This window comes from Hypanus sabinus, chromosome 3, assembly GCF_030144855.1.
Source record: "Hypanus sabinus isolate sHypSab1 chromosome 3, sHypSab1.hap1, whole genome shotgun sequence".
NCBI lineage: Eukaryota > Metazoa > Chordata > Chondrichthyes > Myliobatiformes > Dasyatidae > Hypanus > Hypanus sabinus.
In genome coordinates this window covers 41,599,123-41,621,112 of record NC_082708.1, presented here as the reverse complement: position 1 = coordinate 41,621,112, position 21,990 = coordinate 41,599,123, and the positions used below count along the sequence as shown (strand labels likewise).

At 43.7% G+C, this 21,990-nt stretch overlaps 1 protein-coding gene across 1 annotated transcript in view; it reads right to left on the bottom strand.

The window, feature by feature from the left end:
• usp12a (ubiquitin specific peptidase 12a) overlaps positions 1 to 16,789 on the bottom strand; it is a 56,283-nt gene extending 39,494 nt beyond the window's left edge. The window contains exon 1 of the mRNA XM_059964148.1: positions 16,610 to 16,789. Within this exon, the coding sequence (XP_059820131.1) occupies positions 16,610 to 16,678 (69 nt within the window). The 5' untranslated portion in view covers positions 16,679 to 16,789. The remainder of the gene's footprint in view (positions 1 to 16,609) is intronic.
• Positions 16,790 to 21,990: the final 5,201 nt, after the last annotated feature.

Below are 21,990 nucleotides of genomic sequence, written 5' to 3'. Positions count from 1 at the left end.
CTAACTCTTTCCTCCTACACAGCATATGACCCTCTATTTTTCTTATGTAACCCCCTGGGTCGCCTCAGGCTCGCTCAGCTCATTTCGTCTAGGGGGAGCAGCCTTTGGCCCCGCCAAACTGGGTAATCAGCTGGTGTGGATACTGTGTGATGTCCCCACCTCACCCAAAAACAGACAGTACACCATATGCGATTAAATGAGTACAATTTATAAAGGTTACTATAACTAAGTGATTAATAACGATACAGTATATATGAAGAGAAAATTAAAGAAAAGGCGCCAAACTTATCAAAGTCTAAACCACTTCGTGCACAGCCGTTGGAGCTCAATTTCTGAAGTCTTCTGGCCACCATTCGATCCCCTCCGAACTCCTCGACTCGCAGCTCAGGACCCTCCGAACTCCTCGACTCTCCAAACAACTCAGGACCCTCCGAGTGGTCAACCAAGCACATCTAGCTTCCTCCCCCCCACCTCCTCGGAGAATCTCCCGGCCTCGGACCCCCCTTTGGGGTCCGATCCTCGCCCAGCTTAGAGCATTGCGTCCTCTCTCTCGACCCCCTCGCGCCGATCTGCCCAAAAGCCCGTCAACAAAAGCTTACAGACTCAGAAGAAAGAACATTAATCCCCATTTGGTTTACAAAGGAATACCATTCTCGTTATCAGTAAATTAGCATTCCTGCTAGTTAACAAAAAAGAAGAAACCCTCTTTACACTCTCCCTCCACCAAATAAAAGTCATGTCCTCATGACTACTAAATAACTCGCCACCTTTCCTGCCAACACACCATAACCCAAGCACAAACAGTGACATCTCCTCCCCACACAGTAACCCTCACGCCCTGTTCCTCAGGTGCTACTTAGGCCAACTATCTGGGAGTTCCCTAACCCTTCTGAGGCCTCCGTACCCCCTCACCTAAACCCTTCAGGCTCGGACACAACTGGGGATACCTTGGGCCCACTACCAACTCCTCTCTCAACCTCTCACTCATGCCCCACACTGCACACAGCTAACCCTCCCCGCTACACCTGACTCAATGGGAGAAGGGCCAAAGGTCTCTTCCTCAATCGAGGGAAAGTCAGCAAAAGGCAGCATGTACCACACATTCAGCACATCATCCATCGAATCTGTATTCTTCCTCATTCCTGTGATCGGTAGCTGCTGTTTGATCTTCTCCAAACGGAAACACGTGGCCTGCACTGCTCCCGCAGTCTCTTCAGCCTCCTGTTCAGTATTCACTGCACTTCTCTCTAGCTTTTTCTTCCTCATGACTTCTTCCAGATCAACTTTCAGGTTTTGCACTTCATTTGAACTGTCGATGGTCACCTTCAGGTTCCCTTCAAGCTTCCGCTTCTCTCTTCTGAGATTCGTCTGTAATTTCTTCACCTCCGCAAACTCCCCTCTCCGGGTTCTCAGTTTGCTATTACCCTCAGTCAGACAACTTTCTTCATTCTCTCTAACTTGTAAGTCTTCCGAATGGTTCCAGATCACTTTCTCCAGTCTCTCCGTCTTCATTTCAAACTTGGTTCCGTAGAGACAGTCACTCACGAGCTGCGACCTTCGCCAGCCCTGGCACGTGTCCCGAAAACACTTTAACTCGGTAGTTCTCAGCTGCTCCTGCAACGACCTCACTTCATATTCTCCTGAGGCAAATCCAAACACCAAGAGATCATCCATATACACCAAAACTCCAAACGCCTCCACATCCCCTATGGTCTTCCACCTGCCCAGCAGGAATGTTGCAAGGGCTCCAGATATGCCCTGTGGCATCTTTTCAGACCCGAAGACACCTAGGGAATTTATAACGGCCGTCTTCTCCTTGTCGGCCCCACTCATCAGGATCTGGCAACATCCACTCCTCCGATCCAGCACCTTAAACCACATCACACCACTCAGACAGGCCATCGCCTCTTCGGCCCTCAGGGCCATATTCTGGTCACTGACAGTGCGCCTCTTCAACGCAATATAATCCATACACACGCTGCCTACATCTTCCACGGCTGTAGGGGCCAGTCGCCGCAACCTCTCTCTCTCCGAGGTGTCTTCAGCAGTCAACTCCGCTCCCTCGTGGTATTTCGCAGCGTCCACTAGGAGGGTCTCACCCTCAGATACTTCCCCCAGGCCGTACCACCACTGGCTCTTGTTTGAATTCGGTATCGGCCCAATGCTGCTACACACGTCCGCACAAGCAGCTCGAAACCCTGGGTGCATCGACAATGCCTCCAAACAGCGCTCACCCGCCTCCTCCGGGCAGGCCCCCAAGCGCACCAGCAGGATATTGGTTCTCTCTAGAACAGAAACGCTGCCCGTCTCAACAGGGTCCGGATACATCAGCAATAACGATTCCTGAACCTCAGTCTCCTCCACATTTGCCTCTAAGAACTTCATTTTCACTGACCAACAACCGTCGTCTGGATAATCACCGGCACTGGTACCCCGAATCTCCAGTGTCCTCAATGTCGCCAAGGGTAAATGCTTCCAATAACGGTTATGAAACAAACTGTACAGCAACTTAACCGGCGCCCCGGTGCCGAGGATGGCTTTAACTTGACTTCCATCCATCCGTAACAACACCTGTGCACATGGCCCCTCTAAGCCTTCAGGAATAGAGTCTGCTCCTTTCGGGAGTTCCTTGGTACATTGCTGGGAACGTGCTCCCCCAGAGACCCCAAGCCGTTCCCCCACTGGGCCTTCTCTAAGTTTCCCGACACCTCTCGAATCAACGGAACAACTGATCCCCTTGACAGATCCCCTTTGCACCACAAGCAATTTATCTGCCCCCCTAGGCAAAAAGGGATACCCTAAAAACTTCCCACCAATCTCCTGCCACGGATATGATAAGCCCCCCAGCTGCAGCATTTGACTTCCAGTCAAACCACACGCATTTTCCCACACTTTCCCAGAACTGGCAGTGGTCACTTCGAGGTAATTGCGCCCGACAGTTGTAACAAAGTCACCAGCCCGTCCCTGTCGCTTTCCCTCAGCCAAGCACTGCCACTCACCCAACAACTGAGAGGTCCGCTCCGCCCACGCTTCCGCCCCTTTAGGGCTGGACATTATTCCAATAACCGGGCGGAGCCCACCACTGCTGAAACATCCCAACCTGTCACTCCTCACTCTCCAAACAGTACGGACAACCCATGGTCCCATCACCATTTCGTCAGCACTAGTTGGAACTCGAACAACGACCTCGAGGCTAACAACAGCAGCCACCCCACCCAACACACTCGCAGCGATAACCAGCAATCACACACCCACAAAGGCACACCAGCTCTTCGCCGCAGACACAATTTAAAGAGGGTGATCACACAGCTTCCACAGAAATCAACCCCGGACGAGCACCCCACAATGTAACTCCCTGGGTCGCCTCAGGCTCACTCAGCTCATTTCGTCTAGGGGGAGCAGCCTTCGGCCCCGCCAAACTGGGTAATCAGCTGGTGTGGATACTGTGTGATGTCCCCACCTCACCCAAAAAACAGACAGTACACCATATGCGATTAAATGAGTACAATTTATAAAGGTTACTATAACTAAGTGATTAATAACGATACAGTATATATGAAGAGAAAATTAAAGAAAAGGCGCCAAACTTATCAAAGTCTAAACCACTTCGTGCACAGCCGTTGGAGCTCAATTTCTGAAGTCTTCTGGCCACCATTCGATCCCCTCCGAACTCCTCGACTCGCAGCTCAGGACCCTCCGAACTCCTCGACTCTCCAAACAACTCAGGACCCTCCGAGTGGTCAACCAAGCACATCTAGCTTCCTCCCCCCCACCTCCTCGGAGAATCTCCCGGCCTCGGACCCCCCTTTGGGGTCCGATCCTCGCCCAGCTTAGAGCATTGCGTCCTCTCTCTCGACCCCCTCGCGCCGATCTGCCCAAAAGCCCGTCAACAAAAGCTTACAGACTCAGAAGAAAGAACATTAATCCCCATTTGGTTTACAAAGGAATACCATTCTCGTTATCAGTAAATTAGCATTCCTGCTAGTTAACAAAAAAGAAGAAACCCTCTTTACACTTAAATATCCATGTTCCTATCTAAGAATCTTTTAAATGTCCCTATTTTATCAGCCTCTACCACCGTCCTAGGCTGTGCATTGCAGGCACCCACACTTACACATTTTACCTCTTATATCTCACCTAAACTTTTCTCCATTCACTTTAATTAAATCCCCTCTGGTACTGACCATTGCTACACTGGAGAAAAGGTAATGGCCACTCTTATAAATCTCTATCAAATCGCCTTTCATCCATCGTCGTTCCAAAAAGAAAAGTCTTGCCTTACTCAACATTTCCTTTAAAGACTTTCTCTAATCCAGACAGCATTCTGGTAAATCTCCTCTGCACCCCCTCTATAAACTTTCATATCCTTTCTATAATGAGACGACTAGGGCTGAACACAATCCTCTTAGTTCAAAGTAAATTTATTATCAAAGTACATTTATATCATCAGATACAACTCTGAGATTCATTTTCTTGTGGGCAGACTTGAAAAATCCATAATAACCACAATAGAATCAATGAAAGACTGCACAAACTTGGGCGTTCAAACAGTGTGCAAAAGACAAAGTATGTAAATACAATAAGAAAGATATAATAAATAAGCAATAAATATCAAGAACGTGAGATGAAGAGTCCTTGAAGAGAGTCCATAGGTTATGGAAATATTTCAATGATGAAGTGGAGTGAAGTTATCCCCTTTAGTTCAAGAGCCTGATGGTTGAGGAGTATTAACTATTCCTAAACCTGGCAGTAAGTCCTGAGGCTCCTGTATCTTCTTCCTGATGGCAGCAACAAAAAGAGAGTATATCCTGGGTAGTGAGGGTCCCTGATGATGGATGCTGCTTTCCTGTGACAATGTTTAATGTGGATGAGAATGGTGGGGAGGACTTCACCGATGAGATGGACTTGGCTGTATCCACTACTTTTTGTAGAATTTTCCGTTCAGGGGATTGGTGTTTCCATACCAGGCTGTGATGCAGCCAGTCAAAATACTCTCTACCGCACATCTATAAAAGTTTGTCAAAGTTTTAGATGTCATCCCAAATATTCACAAACTCTTAAGGAAGTAGAGGCACTGCTATGCTCACTTATGTGCTGTGCCCAGGACAAGTCATCTAAAATAACACCAAGGAATTTAAGGTTGCTGACCTCACCACCTTTGATATTCCTGTGAGGACTGGCTCAAGAACCTCTGATTTCCTCCTCTTGAACTCAACAATCAGCTCTCTGTTCTTGTTGACATTAAGTAAAAGAGTGTTGTTATGGCTCCACTCAGCCAGATTTGCAATCTCCCTCCTATATGCTGGTTCATCCTGTGACAGTGGTGTCATCAGCAAACTTGATTATGGCATTGGAGCTGTGCCTAGCCACACAGCCACAAGTGTAAACTGAGTAGAGCACACCTGTGCTGAGGGAGAACACGGAGGGGACGTTGTCAATTTGAACTAACTGGAGTCTGCAAGCGTGGAAATCAAGGATCCAATTGCACAAGGAGGCAGTGAGTCCAAGGTCTTGAAGCTTATTGATTAGTTTTGAGGGGATGATGATTTCGAACACTGAACTATAGTCAATGAAGAGCATCCTGATATTCAAACAACAACGCACACAAAATGAGGGTGGAACACAGCAGGCCAGGCAGCATCTATAGGAGAAGTACTGTCGACATTTTGGGCCGAGACCCTTCGAGTCCTGATGAATTGTTTGAATCTCCAGTTGAGTTGTTGTTTGAATTTCCAGCATCTGCAGATTTCCTCGTGTTAGCATCCTGATATTTGCATCTTTGAGACCATAAGATTAATAAATATGGAGCAGAATTCCACTGTTTAGCCCATCGAGTCTGCTCTGCCATTTCATCCTGGCTGGTCCATTTCCCTCTTACCCCAGTCTCCTACCTTTTCCCTGTAACCCTTCATGCACTGACTAAGCAAGAATTTATTAACTTCTGCCTTAAATGTACCCAATGACTGAGCCTCCACAGCTGCCTGTGGCAACTAATTCCACACATTCACCATTCTCTGGATAAACAAATTCCTCAACTCTGTTCGAAATGAGCATTCCTGTACTCTGAAGCTATGCCCTCTGGTCCCAAGGTGTGGGAGTTTGTGATGATTTTACAATCAATGCGAGCAAAGGAGACATTAAGCTCTTCTGGAAGCAAAGCTCTGTTGTTGTATGTAGCTTCATTTAACTTTATAAGGTAATAGTATTCAAGCCCTGCCACAATTTTCGAGCATCCTTCAATGATTCATTTAGTCCAGAATTGCCTGTGAGATGGCTTTCTGGAGATCGTACCTGGACCCTTCTTGGTCACACCAGACTTGAATGCCTCTGATCTGGCCCTCAGCAGATTGTGGAACTCATGGCTCATCCAGGGCTTTCAGTTGGAGAAGAAAGAATGAGTTTGTGGAGACACACTCGCCTACAACTGTTTTAATAAAGTCTGTGACAAATATAGTGTATGTACTCTTTCAGATCCACAGATGAGTGCTTGAACATGGCTCAGTCCACCGACCTGAAGCAATTTTGTAGCTGCTCCTCTGTCTCCTGCAACCACCTCCTTGTTGTCCTAATAACTTTGTCCTAATCACTCTTTAGTCTCAGCCTGAATGCAGCTAGGAGACGGACAGCTAAGTGATCTGATTTACCAAACTATTCTCTGGGCATGGAATGATGGATAGTGAGTTGGGACCTTTTGTGCTACTGGTTACAGGCTGATGGTAATTGGGAAGGGTTTTCTTCAAACAAGCCAGGTTGAAGTCCCCAAATACAGTTTGAAATGCATTGTGATGTACTGCTTCTTGTTTGGGGACATCATGCAGCATCTCAAGTGATTAATTATAATTGGCCACTGGTGGTATGTAAATTGTGCATAGGATTACAGAGGAAAACTCAGAGTAAATAGAATGGAAGGGCATTGACCATGAGGTGATCAAAGTTGGGAAAGCACAAGTTCAACAAACTGCACATTGGAGACCCACCAGGGGTTTATCGTGAAACACAAACCTTGCCTTTTCTGAATCAACAGTTCGATCCATTCTGTAAACTGAGAAGCCTTTCAGTTTGATTGCTGTATCTGGCATGCTGGGAGAAAGCCATATTTCACTCAGACCATAGCTACACTCGCTCAACAATCCTTCATTTCACTCCAATACAGCAATTTTGCCTTCATGTCCTCAATTTCATTCTCCAGTGACTGCACATTTCTAACAAGATGCTAGTTAGAGGGGGCCACTTCCCTCTATGTTTCAACCTGGCCTGGAATTCCCCCCACCCCACCCTTCCTGCCATGACAATGAGCTTTTGTGAGCTTAAAGGTACTGTACTTGCCTGGTCTGCCAAGTCCTTCAGATGACCATGAAATCAGTAGATCATTAAGTTGATTTTAAAATACATTGCTTAGAGGGAAATTACATGCTGCAGTTTCAGTGACAGCAATTCAAAAGAGCTATATTTAATAGTATTGTACACAGCCCTCAGAATATCCCTGTGTTCACTGACACCATTTTGATCATAACTGTGGTCCAACCAGAGTTCTATAGACTGAAACATTACCTTGAGGTTCTTGAACTCAATCCCACATCTAATGAAGGGCAGCACACCATACACCTTAATCACCCTATCAACCTGCGTAGCAACTTCGAGGGATTTATGGACTTGGACCCAAAAATCCCCATTCCTCCACACTACTATAGCTCAGCATTTAATACCATCATTCTCACAATCCTGATTGAGAAGTTGCAGAACTTGGGCCTCTGTACCTCCCTCTGTAACTGGATCCTCAACTTCCTAACCAGAAGACCACAATCTGTGCGGATTGGTGATAACATATCCTCCTACCTGACGACCAACAATGGCGCACCTCAGGGGTGTGTGCCTAGCCCACTGCTCTACTCTCTATACACATGACTGTGTGGCTAGGCATAGCTCAAATACCATCTATAAATTTGCTGATGATATAACCATTGTGGGTAGAATCTCAGGTGGTGACAAGAGGGCGCACAGGAGTGAGATATACCAACTACTGGAATGGTGTCGCAGCAACAACCTGGCACTCAGAGTCAGTTCGACAAAAGAGCTGACTGTGGACTTCAGCAAGGGTAAAATGAAGGAATACATACCAATCCTCAGAGGAATCAGAAGTAGAAAGAGTGAGCAGTTTCAAGTTCCTGGGTGTCAAGATCTCTGAGGATCTATCCTGGTCCCAACATATCAATGTAGTTATAAAGAAGGTAAGACAGCAGCTATACTTCATTAGGAGTTTGAAGAGATTTGGCATGTCAACAAATACACTCAAAAACTTCTATAGTTGTACTGTGGAGAGCATTCTGATGGGCTGCATCACTGTCTGGTATGGAGGGGCTACTGCACAGGACCAAAAGAAGCTGCAGAAGGTTGTAAATCTAGTCAGCTCCATCTTAGGTACTAGCCTACAAAGTACCCACAAATTCTTCAAGGAGCGGTGTCTCAGAGAGGCAGCATCCATTATTAAGGACCTTCAGCACCAAGGACATGCCCTTTTCTCACTGTTACCATCAGGTAGGAGGTACAGAAGCCTGAAGGCACACACCCAGCAATTCAGGAACCACTTCTTCCCTTCTGCCATCCAATTCCTAAACAGACATTGAATCTTTGGACACTACCTGACTTTCTTTTTAAAATATACAGTATTTGTTTTTGCACATTTTTAAAAATCTATTCAATATATCATAATTGATTTATTTATTAATAATTTTTTCTCTGCTAGATTACTATTGCACTGAACTGCTGCTACTAAGTTATTAAATTCCACGTCACATGCCGGTGATAATAAACCTGATTCTGATACTACAAATCTTGCCTTCAAGTTTTATCTTCTGGATTAAAATCCCTTGAAGAAAGTTGGAAGTGCTGTAGACAGTGCAGAAAGTTGTTGTAAGTTGCAAGTAAATATTGGCTGGATGCAGAGTTAGGTGAAGAGACAGCTGGAGTCTTCTGCAAACTTATTAACCAACCCCTCCACTTACTCATCCAAGCCATTATACAAATCACAAGGAGCAATGGTCTCTTCACCTAACTGCATACAGCCAATATCTACTTGTAACTTACAACTTTCTGCACTGACTACAACACTTCCAACTTTCTTGTCTTCTGCAAACTTATTAACCCCTCCACTTATTCATCCAAGCCATTATACAAATCACAAAGAGCAAGGATCGCAGATCAGATCCTTGTGGAACACCTCTAGGCAGAATATGCTCCATCTAGTACCTCCCTTTGCCTTCTGTGGGTAACCCAATTCCAATTCCACATATCCAAGTTTCCATGGATCTCATCCTTCATAGGACTGATTGCCTTAGCAGGAAAATATTTCCACAACATGTTCAAAAGAAACAGGAATTTCTTATTTCTATTAAATATTGTAATCATATTCAGATATTAAGATAACTGAAATTATTTTAAAACTCTTATTTAAACCCTGTTTATAAAGAATTTTGTTTCACCGGTGCAGACTTCACTGATCTAGTCCACTTTATTAAGACTGAACCGAAATGAATAAAAATATTCAGAATTTTTGCGGTCTCAAGTAGCCAGCAAGTAATGGTACTGGAATAGCTGGAATGCTGTCAATATTTCCCTTTCATTTGTGGAAAAGTGGTAACATGCTCTAAAATACCAGATTAGTATCTCAGAGAGCTAGATGAACAATTAACAAGGAATTTATCTTTTATTCTGACTGTGGAATTTAAAACTCAGTTAAAACACTGGAACTTAAAAAAAGCAATGATGATCACTAAATTAGACTGTCATAAAAAAAATCTGGTTGACTGAAGTTCTTTGAGAAAGAAAATCTGTCATCCTTACTTGGCCTATGTGCGACTTCAGATCAACAAGTTACGTGATTGACTGAAATGGCAGGGCAAATTACTCAAATGTAGTAAAAGTATGAAAGCCAAATTGGAAGAATAAATCTGCAATGATCACCAACATCAGTTTAAATCATCAAATTCAGGCACAGTCACTTCCAGCCCGGCAAAGTTATTATCATAAACATTTGAATGTCATGTCTAGATTTGCCCAATGGATTAGTCAAGAAACAGAAAATACTGTTGATGATCAGCAAGTCAGACAGAAGCAATTTGAGCTTTAATGACTTCACTGATCTCAGTACTAACTCTGTTTTATCTGTCTACAGATGCTACCTCCAACATTTTCTGTTTTATTTCAGGATTTCCAGCATCTACTGTCTTTTCCTGCTCTGGTTTAAACTTTATACATGTCCTATCCCACTGCTGGAAGAGAAGATGACACTCCACAGGCGGACAGAGTCGCCTTGGGAATTCTCAGTATTTACTTCAAACTGCATGAGGTTTTATAGCACGAGGCCACCCATTATCCTTCTTCAGCTGATACATTAGTGCTCCTGGAAAAACCATAATCAAAGAACATTACCTAAAATGGATTGGTAGTATCACCAATGACTGAGCTTATTGAGCCCTCGTTCAATGTTAATTAACATTCATGCATGAATACCGCCAAATGAAGCAGCTTCACTCAGGGCCAGGGTGCAAAACACATTTCCAAACGTCACAAGGCACACATGATCACAAAAAATATATAGTCCTCGTCTCCGAGTCCATGAATGTTGCAGCAGTCTGTAGTCGAACACAATACATCTTGTCTTCTGCCAAGTGAACACTGGAAGACAGCACCAATTCCAGCATGTATGCTGTGCCACACTGCCTCCGTCACTCTGGTGGAGCACACCAACTCTGACGCCTCTCTCTTGGGCAGCTGCAAACAGGGAACACCCAGGCTTGAGGCCTAGTCCTCACTACGACCGAGGCCATGCAGCCCTCCCCCCACCATGCCAATAAACCAGTGAATCACACTTGCAGCATTCCACATTAACATGTCCAATAGGGTCTTGCGACTACAATTGACTAAGACGATCACTCACTGTTCAACTGCATACCTCCTTCACTCATCCCCTCCAATGCCTCTCATGCAGGCAGCAGTATGATCTGCACCAAGTCCAGCTTCCACAGGTTTATAGTGACGACAGAGTGGTTTAGGGGAGATCTTTTCAATGTAGAGGGTGGTGAATATTTGGACTAAGCTGCTGGAGGAGGTAGTGGACAAGGTGAGCAAGGACCAGTTTCTGTGATGTACTTTTCTATGATACCATCAACTTAACCTCCTCCTAAACCCAACTGTGAATCCATGTCAGCACTGATAAAAGTGATCATTGTGCCATTTTTAGAGATAAAATGCTGTCTTCATACCAAGAGCACTGGGTGGCAGAACAAAGCAGGCGGTCCAAAGTTAGGCATCCAATGGTTAAAAATAAATACATCACAACATATTACATTCTAGTGTATCTGTTATCCCACCATTACAACCAGCAGATTTCAGATTCTACTCTCATGTTTTATGGTGCAAGAGGATCAATGCTGGTTCAACATGTATGGAATGGCACATCAGCAGTAACAGCAAGCATACCATACCCCTCTGATGAAGCTGCAGGCAGACTATGTGCAGGCCAAACAGTGTGCAAATGAGCAATGCCAATCCCACAACCAAAGCTTTCAGTGTTGTTACGCCTAGTCAAGAGAAGTGGTGGACAACCACCGAGCTAGCAGGAGGAAGCAGCTCCAAACACGCTGCAACCTCAGCGATGATGGAGTGCAGTACTTGACTGTGAAGGTGAAACTAAATTATTCATAACTATGTTCAGAAGTTATCAAGAGGATTTTTTTTCATTCAGCCTCACTGGGGCTCCCCACTATCACATAAGCAAACAAGGTGATTCAGTGTGACATCACATATAACTGAGAGACCTGGATATAACAAGAATAAATTAAAATATAGAACCACAAAATAAATTGGCTAAAATACCGAAGGCGTGCTGCAGAACCAGCTGCCCCAGCACGCTTACCAACAAGTAGAAAATTGCCCAGGTATGCCCTTGCTTGCAAAAAGACAGGACAATTAAATCCTGCTAAAGATCACCTAATCAGACTGTTCCACAAAGATCAAAATAATGGAAGATGTTATTGACACTATAATGAGCTAGCTGCTCCACAATAACCTGCCCACCAATGTCCAATCAGGATCGCCATTTCCAGACACTCTCTCACCCTTGGTCCAAATAGGAACTGAATTCTAGATGTGAGAACTCAACATCAGGCTGCACCTAATAGAAAGAAGCATCTAGGAACCTTGGCAAAAGCGTAAGTAATTATTTCAATGGCTGGAATTACACCATGGACAAAGATGGTCATGGCTGTCAGAGGTCAATTATCCCAACCCTAGGACAGCATTGCAGATTGCTGACAGAATCCAAAGTCCAAACATCTTGGGTTACTTGATCGATGACCTTGCTTCCTTGAAAAGGTTTTAAATTGGGATGTTTGCACAATGGTTTACTTTCACAGCTCCTCAGTAAATGGAGCGGCCTGTACTTGCATGCAGCCATATCTAGATAACATACAGGTATGAGTGATTACAGACAAATTGTACGCATACCACAGGAGTGCCAGATAAATCATCTCCAACGCACAGTGTACCACCAAGGGGAGACTATTGACCAGAACCACAACTGGACCTGCTACAAAATTACACTAGCTACAGAGATAGGTCAAAGGTCTGCATGATTCGCTTCCTGACACTCCAAAGCCCTTCCACCATCTAAAAGGCACAATAAAGACTGCAATAGAATACTTGCATGGAAGGTTTCAACTCTAACACTCAGGAAGTTCAACGCCAGCCTGAGTAAAGCAGCCAGATTGAGTGACCATCCTAAACATATATTCTCTCCATCAACATTGCAGCATGGCTGAAATCTGTACCATCTACAAATGCACAGCTGTTACTCATCCAGGGTATAGCCAAACCCTACACCTTCTGCAGAAGGTATTTGGGATCACTACCTACAAAATGCAATCCATTCTAACCTGGAAATACATTGTAATTTATTCATTGGTACTAGATGCAAGCTCATCAACACCCCACCCAATAGCATTCTGGGAAAACCTCAATAGGGCAGCAACATTTAAAGAGCTTATTGTCATCAGCACAAAGGCAATTAAGGATAGTGAGAACAATGGCCTTACCAGCAAAATGCACAATCCAAAAAACGGAATAAATAAATGAAAATTCCACATAGATGCTCTATCAGTCACTCATAAAGAATTTTAATTGCTACCTTAATGACAAAAAACCTTCCAAAATATCATATCAATGGAAGAGATACAGAGAGACAAATTCACATCTCCCAACACAATCTCCACCTGGTTCAAAATGCCCACCATCCTTCAACTCCCTTCAGTTCGCCTATCACCTCTGATCCTCTTGCACACTCAGCCTCTCTTCTTTATACTGGCTATTAGTCCTAATGCAGGGTTTCAAACTGAAGTGTCAACAATCACATTCCTTACAACAGATGCTGCTTAATTTGCTGAGTTCCTTCAAAACACTGTTTGTTTGGAAGGGTCTCGGCCCGAAACATCGACAGCGCTTCTCCCTATAGATGCTGCCTAGCCTGCTGTGTTCCACCAGCATTTTGTGTGTGTTGTTGTTTGAATTTCCAGCATCTGCAGATTTCCTCCTGTTTGCTACACTGGCTCTTTTTATTTTGCAGGTGCCCAAGGGCTTGCAACACTAGAAAAGGTCTACGAGATGTACGAGTTGAGACTATAAAACATTGTAATATACACAAAAAAATGATTAAAATGTCATCTGTTTAGTAACTAGAAAAACTGCGCAAGAATTTAGCAGAAGGAAGGAAAGCCCAGAATTCTGGGAAAGGGAGCTTAGCTGCAATTAGAGCATTTTGATTATAATATGGTGTCCAGAAACATTGGAATGGGAGGACTTCCACATTTGAGTGTACATGAAAAACACTACACAACATTACTAAGAAAAGCACATGACAACAGCTAGGCAGCACTTTCCAGCATCTGTAGATTTTCTGTTTGACATCAGCTGGGTAAAGTTTTGGTGGCTAGCAAAGGAAGGTGGGAGGTGACAAAACTATGAGCACTAAGAGCTGGCTAGTTTTCTTAAATGTTATTGCAGAAATTATTTGGTAATACATGAAACATTTCAAACCTAATTAAGGAATTTACGTTAAACACCAGTTTCTCTAGATTAATTCTGCTGAAAACTCAATAATATTGACTACCCTCTTTTAGTAACTGGCACTACTGTACCCTTCAATTTCTATAAATATTCAGAAACATGGGCAAATAAAACTATTTAAATGTCTGACAGGTTTTTACTACACATTTTTATTTAGAATATTTAGCTCAGGAAACCTTAAACCACCAGTTGGTTACAACAACTAGGATACAGCTCAGGGAAACACAGATACAAAGTGGACATACATTTAACCCACAGGTTGGGGAGAAAATAGATATTAAAAGGCAACAGAAATTGGGAATCCGTCAGCACCAAGCCTCCATCACATCTGAGAGTACCTTGAGGGCAAGCAAAACTGTCAACTAACGATCAGAGAAAAAAACAACACAGATGAATTTAATTTTGACAGTAAAAATTGAAAGTATGACCAAAATAAATATCAGGAATTTGAAGAAAACCTATATATTAACTATAAACATGTTTAACAATAAGTCCTGTGCCAGAGACAAAATACTGTGAATTCAAACATGCTTGGTATAGTATTACTATGGAACTGCTGCATTTGAAAAGGCTATACAGTATTTTTAAACACTAAAGATTCTGCAGATGCTAGAAATCTAGAGCAACACACCAAGTTACTGGAGGGACTCAGATCAGGCAGCACCTACGGAAATGAATAAATTGTCAACATTTCAGGCGGAGACACTTCAGCAGGACTGGAAAAGAATGGCAAAGAAGCCAGAATAAGGTGGTGGAGGAGTACAAACTAGAAGGTGATAGGTGAAGTCAGGTGGGTGGGGGAAGGGAGATGAGTAACAAGCTGGCAAATGATTGGTGGAGTAGATGTAATCTGATAGGAGAGGAGAGTGGACCACAAAAAAGGAAAGGAGGAGGGGTACTAGGGGGGAGTGATAGGCAGGTGAGGAGAGAGGAGCCAGAGTGAGGAACTAAAGAGGGAAGTGGGGGGATTCTGGAAAAAATGTATTTTACATATATTAAAGGACATATATACCACTTTAGAAGGATAGAAATCAAAACAGATGGATATTTCATGATATTCTAGCTATTAATCTCTCAAGCAACAAAACTAACTAATGAGTTATTTTGTAGGATCATGCAGTAACCGAAGTAGGTTTCGTATTTATCCCACAACAATGCCCATTCTTCCAATCAATTTGAAACAATTTGAGCTCACCATGGAGAAAGTGTTTTTTTAAAAAATGGTTTGAAAATTTATGATTATAAAGCATATTATTCTGGCACTTTAAAAGACAATTTTGTACTAAAATGCCTGATTTTCAATGCATTCCACTAGTATCTAGTTTACAGTTTAAATTCCACATTTGAATGTGGTGCTGTTCTTAGTGGCATGTGCCAGTCTCCTATGATAACCAAATAGAAATTGTTCCCATTTAAGAGAGAACAAAATCAGATCTTAAAGTGCAAGTGAACAAAGAAACTGATTAGGAACTACTATGTCATGTGTGAAATCCTCAGGATGTCCTAAATCCTGAACAGCAAATTACTTGTCGCAGCAATGACACAATACATTAGTAAAATCGCTTATCAGCTTATCTTCAAATGTACTTTGTCACACGTAAATAGCGCTGAACCTTTCACATCAACCACTTTGGGGAATGAAATTAAGATACCAAACCACGTGATTTTCTATTTACGAAGTCAATTTAGATATAATTTTTATTACAAAAAAAGTGATAGCACTGATGTGGGAAAATTAAAAAATCCTGTTTGAATAAAACCACAAATTATACTGCAACTTTTAACAGTAAAATTGAGTTTAATTTAAAAACCCCAAGACACAAATAAACTGCTGGCGTATTCTTTTTCTATTGTGAAAATACAAATTAAATCAATTACAGATGGTTTCCAATTAAATCTGAGAACTTTCATGAACAATCCAAAATAAGGTTATCAGGAGGAGCTTGACAGGGTGGTTCCATTAGGAAAGTGACAAACAGTCTTGTTGTAGACTCAATGCTGCGCCTTAGCAGAGCCGGGGAAATATGTTTTGTACTTTCTAAACGTCCCCAAGCTTTATCAGACTAAATACTGAACAGCCAAGTTTCCAACACGAGGGTTGCAGCCAGATTATTGGCGGGTAAGGTCCACACACTGCGCGCTAGGCTGCCCGTTCATTGCACCTGCCTCCCGGCCTCAGTTGGAACTGCTGCGGCGCCCGGCTCCGGGAAGGCCAGGTCGAACACGGAGAAAGACCGCGGGGCTGAGGAGCCCGGCTCCAAGGGGCGAGGCCTCTTTCCTCCATGTATCTTAAGGACTATGCCTATCTCGTTTGCTTCCCTGGCCTGTCAGCAGCCATCAGGCCGGAGTGGAGCCCTGGACTGGGAGTGAAGCAGTGACCTGGCAGCCAGGCGGCCGGCTGGGCCCCGGGGCCTGCTCCACACCGGGAAACCGCCGACAGAGCCGCCGCCGCTGGAGAACCAGAAGCGTGGGAACCCCGCAGGACACCTACCATGGTACAAATGGAAGCGAGTTTTCCGACTGTCATTAGTATTTCCATCCGTCCAGCGCCATGTTTCATCCGCTCACTCGGCTCCGATTAGGGGCGGGGACAGTGTGGACGACGCTGAGACTTGTGGTGCCTCAGCGCCGGCTGCTGAACACCCGCCCCATGCACATTCCTCAAGCACATGCATTCATAACAGAGATAAACAACAGAAAGCAAGTGGAAGCAATTTGAATGGCACCTGTAAGTATTAAACGCGGGCTTGTGATTCAGTTGCTGACAATACACATGCTCTCGTGAGCCCTGATACCCACTTCCAAATCGGTTTTAAATTCACGGATGAAACCGATGTGAGAACTATAGACCTTGCCATGGATGGGGCAGAAAGTGAGATAGACGAGAGGGTATTCCGCGAGGCGCTGCGCTCCTTCTGTCCTTTACTTTGGACTTCGATGCTCCGACTGCCTCTCCAGTGCTCCTTCTCTACTTTGAGCGGTCAAAAGACGGGACTCCCGGTAGTCTGTGGGGACGATACATATCGTGTCCTCCAGGGAGGTTTCAAAAACATTCAGCTTGTTTCTCTCCCCCCGGTCATCAGTTCCTATTATATAGGAACAGTATCTTTCAAACAGGTAAAGGATTTTGGTGAATGTTGGAATCAGAATCAAGTTTACTATCACACTGACACATGCTTTGATATGAAGAAAAAAATCAGTTGTGAATAAAGCAGGGGGATTAGTTTATCTAAATCAAAGCGGACTCTAATTAGCCACAATGGTGTTATATTGGCAAGCGTTATTTGTTAGAGACACGAGACTGAGGGTGCTGGAAGCTGGAGCTGTACAAAAATGCTGGGGGAACCCAGCAGGTCAGGCAACATCTATGGAGGGAAATGGTCCGTCTTCATTTTGGGTTGAGGCCCTTTAAATAAATGTAGACTCACTATTGAGATGAGGGATTTCAATTCGAAATGTCGACTGTGGTCTATAGCCAAGGGCAGAAAATTATGTGTTCCATGCCCCATTTCAGAGACTTCTGAAATCATATATCTAAACTAAAATGAAGGTAGTAGATGAAACATCAAATCACCATGAGTTAGTATATATATCTCTCAAAAAACATCACTCAAAATGACTTATAATATTTGAAAAAGTTCTTCATAGAAATTCACAACAAAGAAATGCAAAGAGAAATCCAAAAGAAATAATGAATGCCCATCAGCCTACTCTTGGTTATCAGAGAAATGATAGAAGCAGTTGTTGACAGTGTTACTAAGTACCACTTGTTAACAAATAACTTTCTCATTCATGCCAACCTAGGACTTCAATGGGATCATTCACAGCATATTCCATTACAGCTGTAATCAAAAAATAGATATGAATTCCAAAGAAGTAATTGAAGTGACTGCCTTTGATGTCATGGCAAAATATGCTCAAATATATAATTAAAAGAGCCTGCAAAAAAAATTGAAGTCAATAATAAACTGGTGAGTTCTGGCATGGGATTCTGTTCTAGCAATCCTCTTGGGAATATACCCTGTGTATGATGTGGCTCCATTTTGCTGGCTTCGCAAGGAATAACACACTTTAGTGGCTAAGCCAGGCCTAGCCAATGGATCAGAGTCAGGTTTAACATCACTGGCATATGTGGTGAAGTTGGTGTTTTGCAGCAGCAAGTGTATTGCAATACATGATTATAAAAAAGCTATAAAGTACAAAAAATATGTAAAAATTAAATAAATAGTACAAAAAGAGAGCAATAAAAGAAGAAAGTGGTGAGGTAGTGTACATGGGTTTTGATCTTCAAACATCCTTTTTCTCAGACAGTAAAAGGCTAAGCTAGTGTGTGGCCTCTGTTGGTTGTGGTCGACCATGTGTACTGCACCTCTGGTAGCCACCAGGAGTGGCTTCTCCAGGGCGCAAGCCAGGGCAGAGTTGATATGGAGATCCGTCTGTTGCCCGTGCAGTGGGACCCCCTCTCCATGCTGATGACAGGTCCAAAGGAACGATGAATGTCGATACAGTTTGGTGCCAGAGCGTCGCAGGAGTTGCCGTGCCGGTCGGTGCTGGGTACAGCAGTCAGCCGCCTTCGGGGCTCTGACTCCGGATTTTTCCTCAGGGTTTACTCCCAAAGCCTTTCCCGTAAGCGGGTATAGCTGCAAGGCAGCGGAGGTTTAAAATCAGCATTTTCCCTCTCCTAGATGAGCTACCATCCATGGTTAATGAGCCCCATCTGCCCAGAGCAACTGGTTTTAAGGGGCAGTGGCCCACCTTTGCCCCTTCTCCTGTCAGTGAGAACAGCCCTGCCGGGCATAAGAACCATGCCACACATGAAGGCCAGGAGTTGGACTTGGTTGTCAGAGGCTGTTTGAGATGCATGCCATGAAGAGCTCATCCCCACTACCACCCTTCGGCTATGACTACCCTTGGTAGTATACTGAAAGTAAATGTTAATCACAGAAGTTTGTCCTTGCTGAGAACTGGCTCTGAAGATAAAGGATGTTAATGACAGAGAGTATTGTTGTACGGTGGTTGGTAGAGAATCTTTGCTTTGTGGATATTAGTGATGGTGCCAACCTGTCTATGCTTCAGTCATTAATCATTTGGATCTCAACCTCCAAATACAAGTAAATTCAAATGTCCCAAGTGTGGTTCAGCTTAGTTACTGAGGCTGGGGTGAGTGTCTTTAAGGAGTAAAGTCTGAAAGTTTCCAGTTGGTTCTGTAGATTAGTTTCAAGTCAGAATGAGCTTGTGGGAGGTAAAGTACAACAGTGCAATAACAAAAATAGTAATGAAGTTTAGGACAATGGCACAGTTTTGTATCACACTGGCCTGCGCTGAGACTGGTGCAGTGTGCATCATTTAGTTAGGATCATGGCTTGAAGATGACTTCTTGTGAGTAGTAGATTTGAGGAAGATGCTACACAGACCCTCCTGGTCAATGGCATCATATGCCACTTGTAAAAATACCATCCCCTTCTCTTAGTTCTTCTGTTTCCACTGCATGTGCTCTCAGGGTGAGGCTTTTCATTCCAGAACAACTGAGATGTCCTCTTTCTTCAAAGAAAGAGGCTTCCCTTCCTCCACCATCATTGCTGCCCTCACCAGTGTCTCTTCCATTTCACACACATCTGCCTTTTCCATCCTCTCTATCACCACACCAGAGATAGGGTTCCTCACCTACCACTCTACTAGCCTCTGCATCCAGCACATAATTCTCTTTAACTTCAGCCATCTCGAATGGGATCCCACCACCAAGCACATCCATCTATTCCCCTCCCCGACTTTCTGCTTTCCACTGGGATTGCTCTGTATGTAGGTCCCTTATCCACTTGTCCCTCCCCACTGATCTTCCTCATGGTACTTACCCTTGCAAACAGAAGAAGTGCTACATCTGCCCCTACATCTTCTCCCTCACTAACATTCAGGGCACCAAACGGTTTTCTCAAGTGAGGCGAAACTTCATCTGCGAGTCTTTTGGGGTCATCTGGTCATCTACTGTATCCGATGGGGTCTATTGGTGATACCTGACATAGATTGGGAGACTGCTTCATCGAGCACCTTCACTCTGTCCACCCCAAAAAGTGGGATATTTCTGTGGCCACCCATTTCAATTCTACTTCCCATTCCCATCTTGACATGTCAGTCTATGGCCTCCTCTTCTGCCATGATGAGGCAGGAGTAACACCTTATATTCCAACTGGGTAACCACCAACTTGATGGCATGAATATCGATTTCTTGAACTTCCGATAATTTCACCTCCCTTTCCTTCACCATTCCTCATTCCAGTTTCCCTCTCTCACTTTATCTCCTTACCTACTCATCATCTCCCTCTTGTGCAGCTCCTCCTTCCTTTTCTTTCTTAGTCTTCTTTCCTCTCCTATCAGATTCCCCTTTTCCAGCCGTTTATCTCTTTCACTAATCAACTTCCCACCCATTTACTTCACCCTTGCCCCTCCCAGTTTCTCCTATCACTTGCCACCTTGTATTTCTTCCTCCCCTCCCCACCACCTTCTTCTTTTCCTTTCCAGTCCTGATGAAGGGTCTTGGCCCGAAACGTTGACTGTTTACTCTTTTCCATAGATGCTACCTGGCCTGCTGAGTTCCCCCAGCATTTTGTGTGTGTTGCTCTGGATTTCCAGCAGATTTTCTCATGTTTGAAATGATCCAATGAGTACTTACCATCAAACATTCTATTATTGTAAATTTAACGTTTCTTTTTTTCCACTTCAGAGTTCACTACAAACTTTGCACCATTCAGATTAGTTTACTGCCATATACACCAGAATGCAATGAAACTCTTTGCATGCATAAAGCTCAGAGAGTAAATGGTATACATGGTAATAATAACTACAACTATAAATAGAGGGATGAGATTAAAACTATGACATGGTGCATAATACACATATAGCAGTGCAACCCGAAGTAGTGCAAGATGACAATGTTAATGGTTTGAGGAGTGGCAGCAACACCAGAAAGTGGGTGTGAAAGAGGTGATTGGGTCAAAAAAGTAATAACAGAGGGGACGAAGCTGCTGTTGCATCTGTTTATCCAGGCTTTCAAGCTCTTGTATCTTCGACTAGAAAGTTACAGAAAGAAAAATAAATGGTGAGAAAAAGGGTGGGTCAATTTTGCTGATGAAATGCACCATGAGTATGTACTGAATGGAAGGAAGGATGTAATGAACCTATGCTAGACTGGGCAGAGTCTACATTCTGCTGTTTTGCACTTGCTATCAGATTTATTTTTAGCATTTATTATTACCATATATAATGTTTACTCTGAGCTTCGTGCGAACAAGGCATTTCATTGCACCCTGTGTATGTGACAATAAATGAATTGAATTTAATCTAATGCGGCAAAGTAAAGCCCAGTTGGTTGATGGTGATGTCTGCATTTCTCTTGGAGACATCACATTATGAAGATCATCTCCACAATGCCTAAAGTCAGATGGAATTCACACTAACATTTGAGGAGCAGTTCTTCAGCCATTTGGAGGTGACAGCTGAAGATGATCTTGGCTATCTATGGCTTCCTCTGTGGCATATAGCAAGGAGTTCCCTCTGCAATTACTGTAGTGAGATTTGTTACCTTTCTCAAGGATGGTTATGGTTATGTCTCTCAGATCCTCATCAATCCTGTTCTTCATTGATATCAACATAATTACATGGATTTTGTGGATGGAATTTCTCACTGCAAATTTTTTGAACATTGAGGTTTGGTCATGGCTAGAATCAACTCCTGCCTCAGTAAGGACCCAGGCCTACAGCAATTTGCCTATCGACACAATAGGTCTACAGCACATGTGATCTCAACGGCTCTCCACGTGAACATGGATCACCCAGACCAGGGGTCAGCAACCTTTACCACTGAAAGAGCCACTTGGA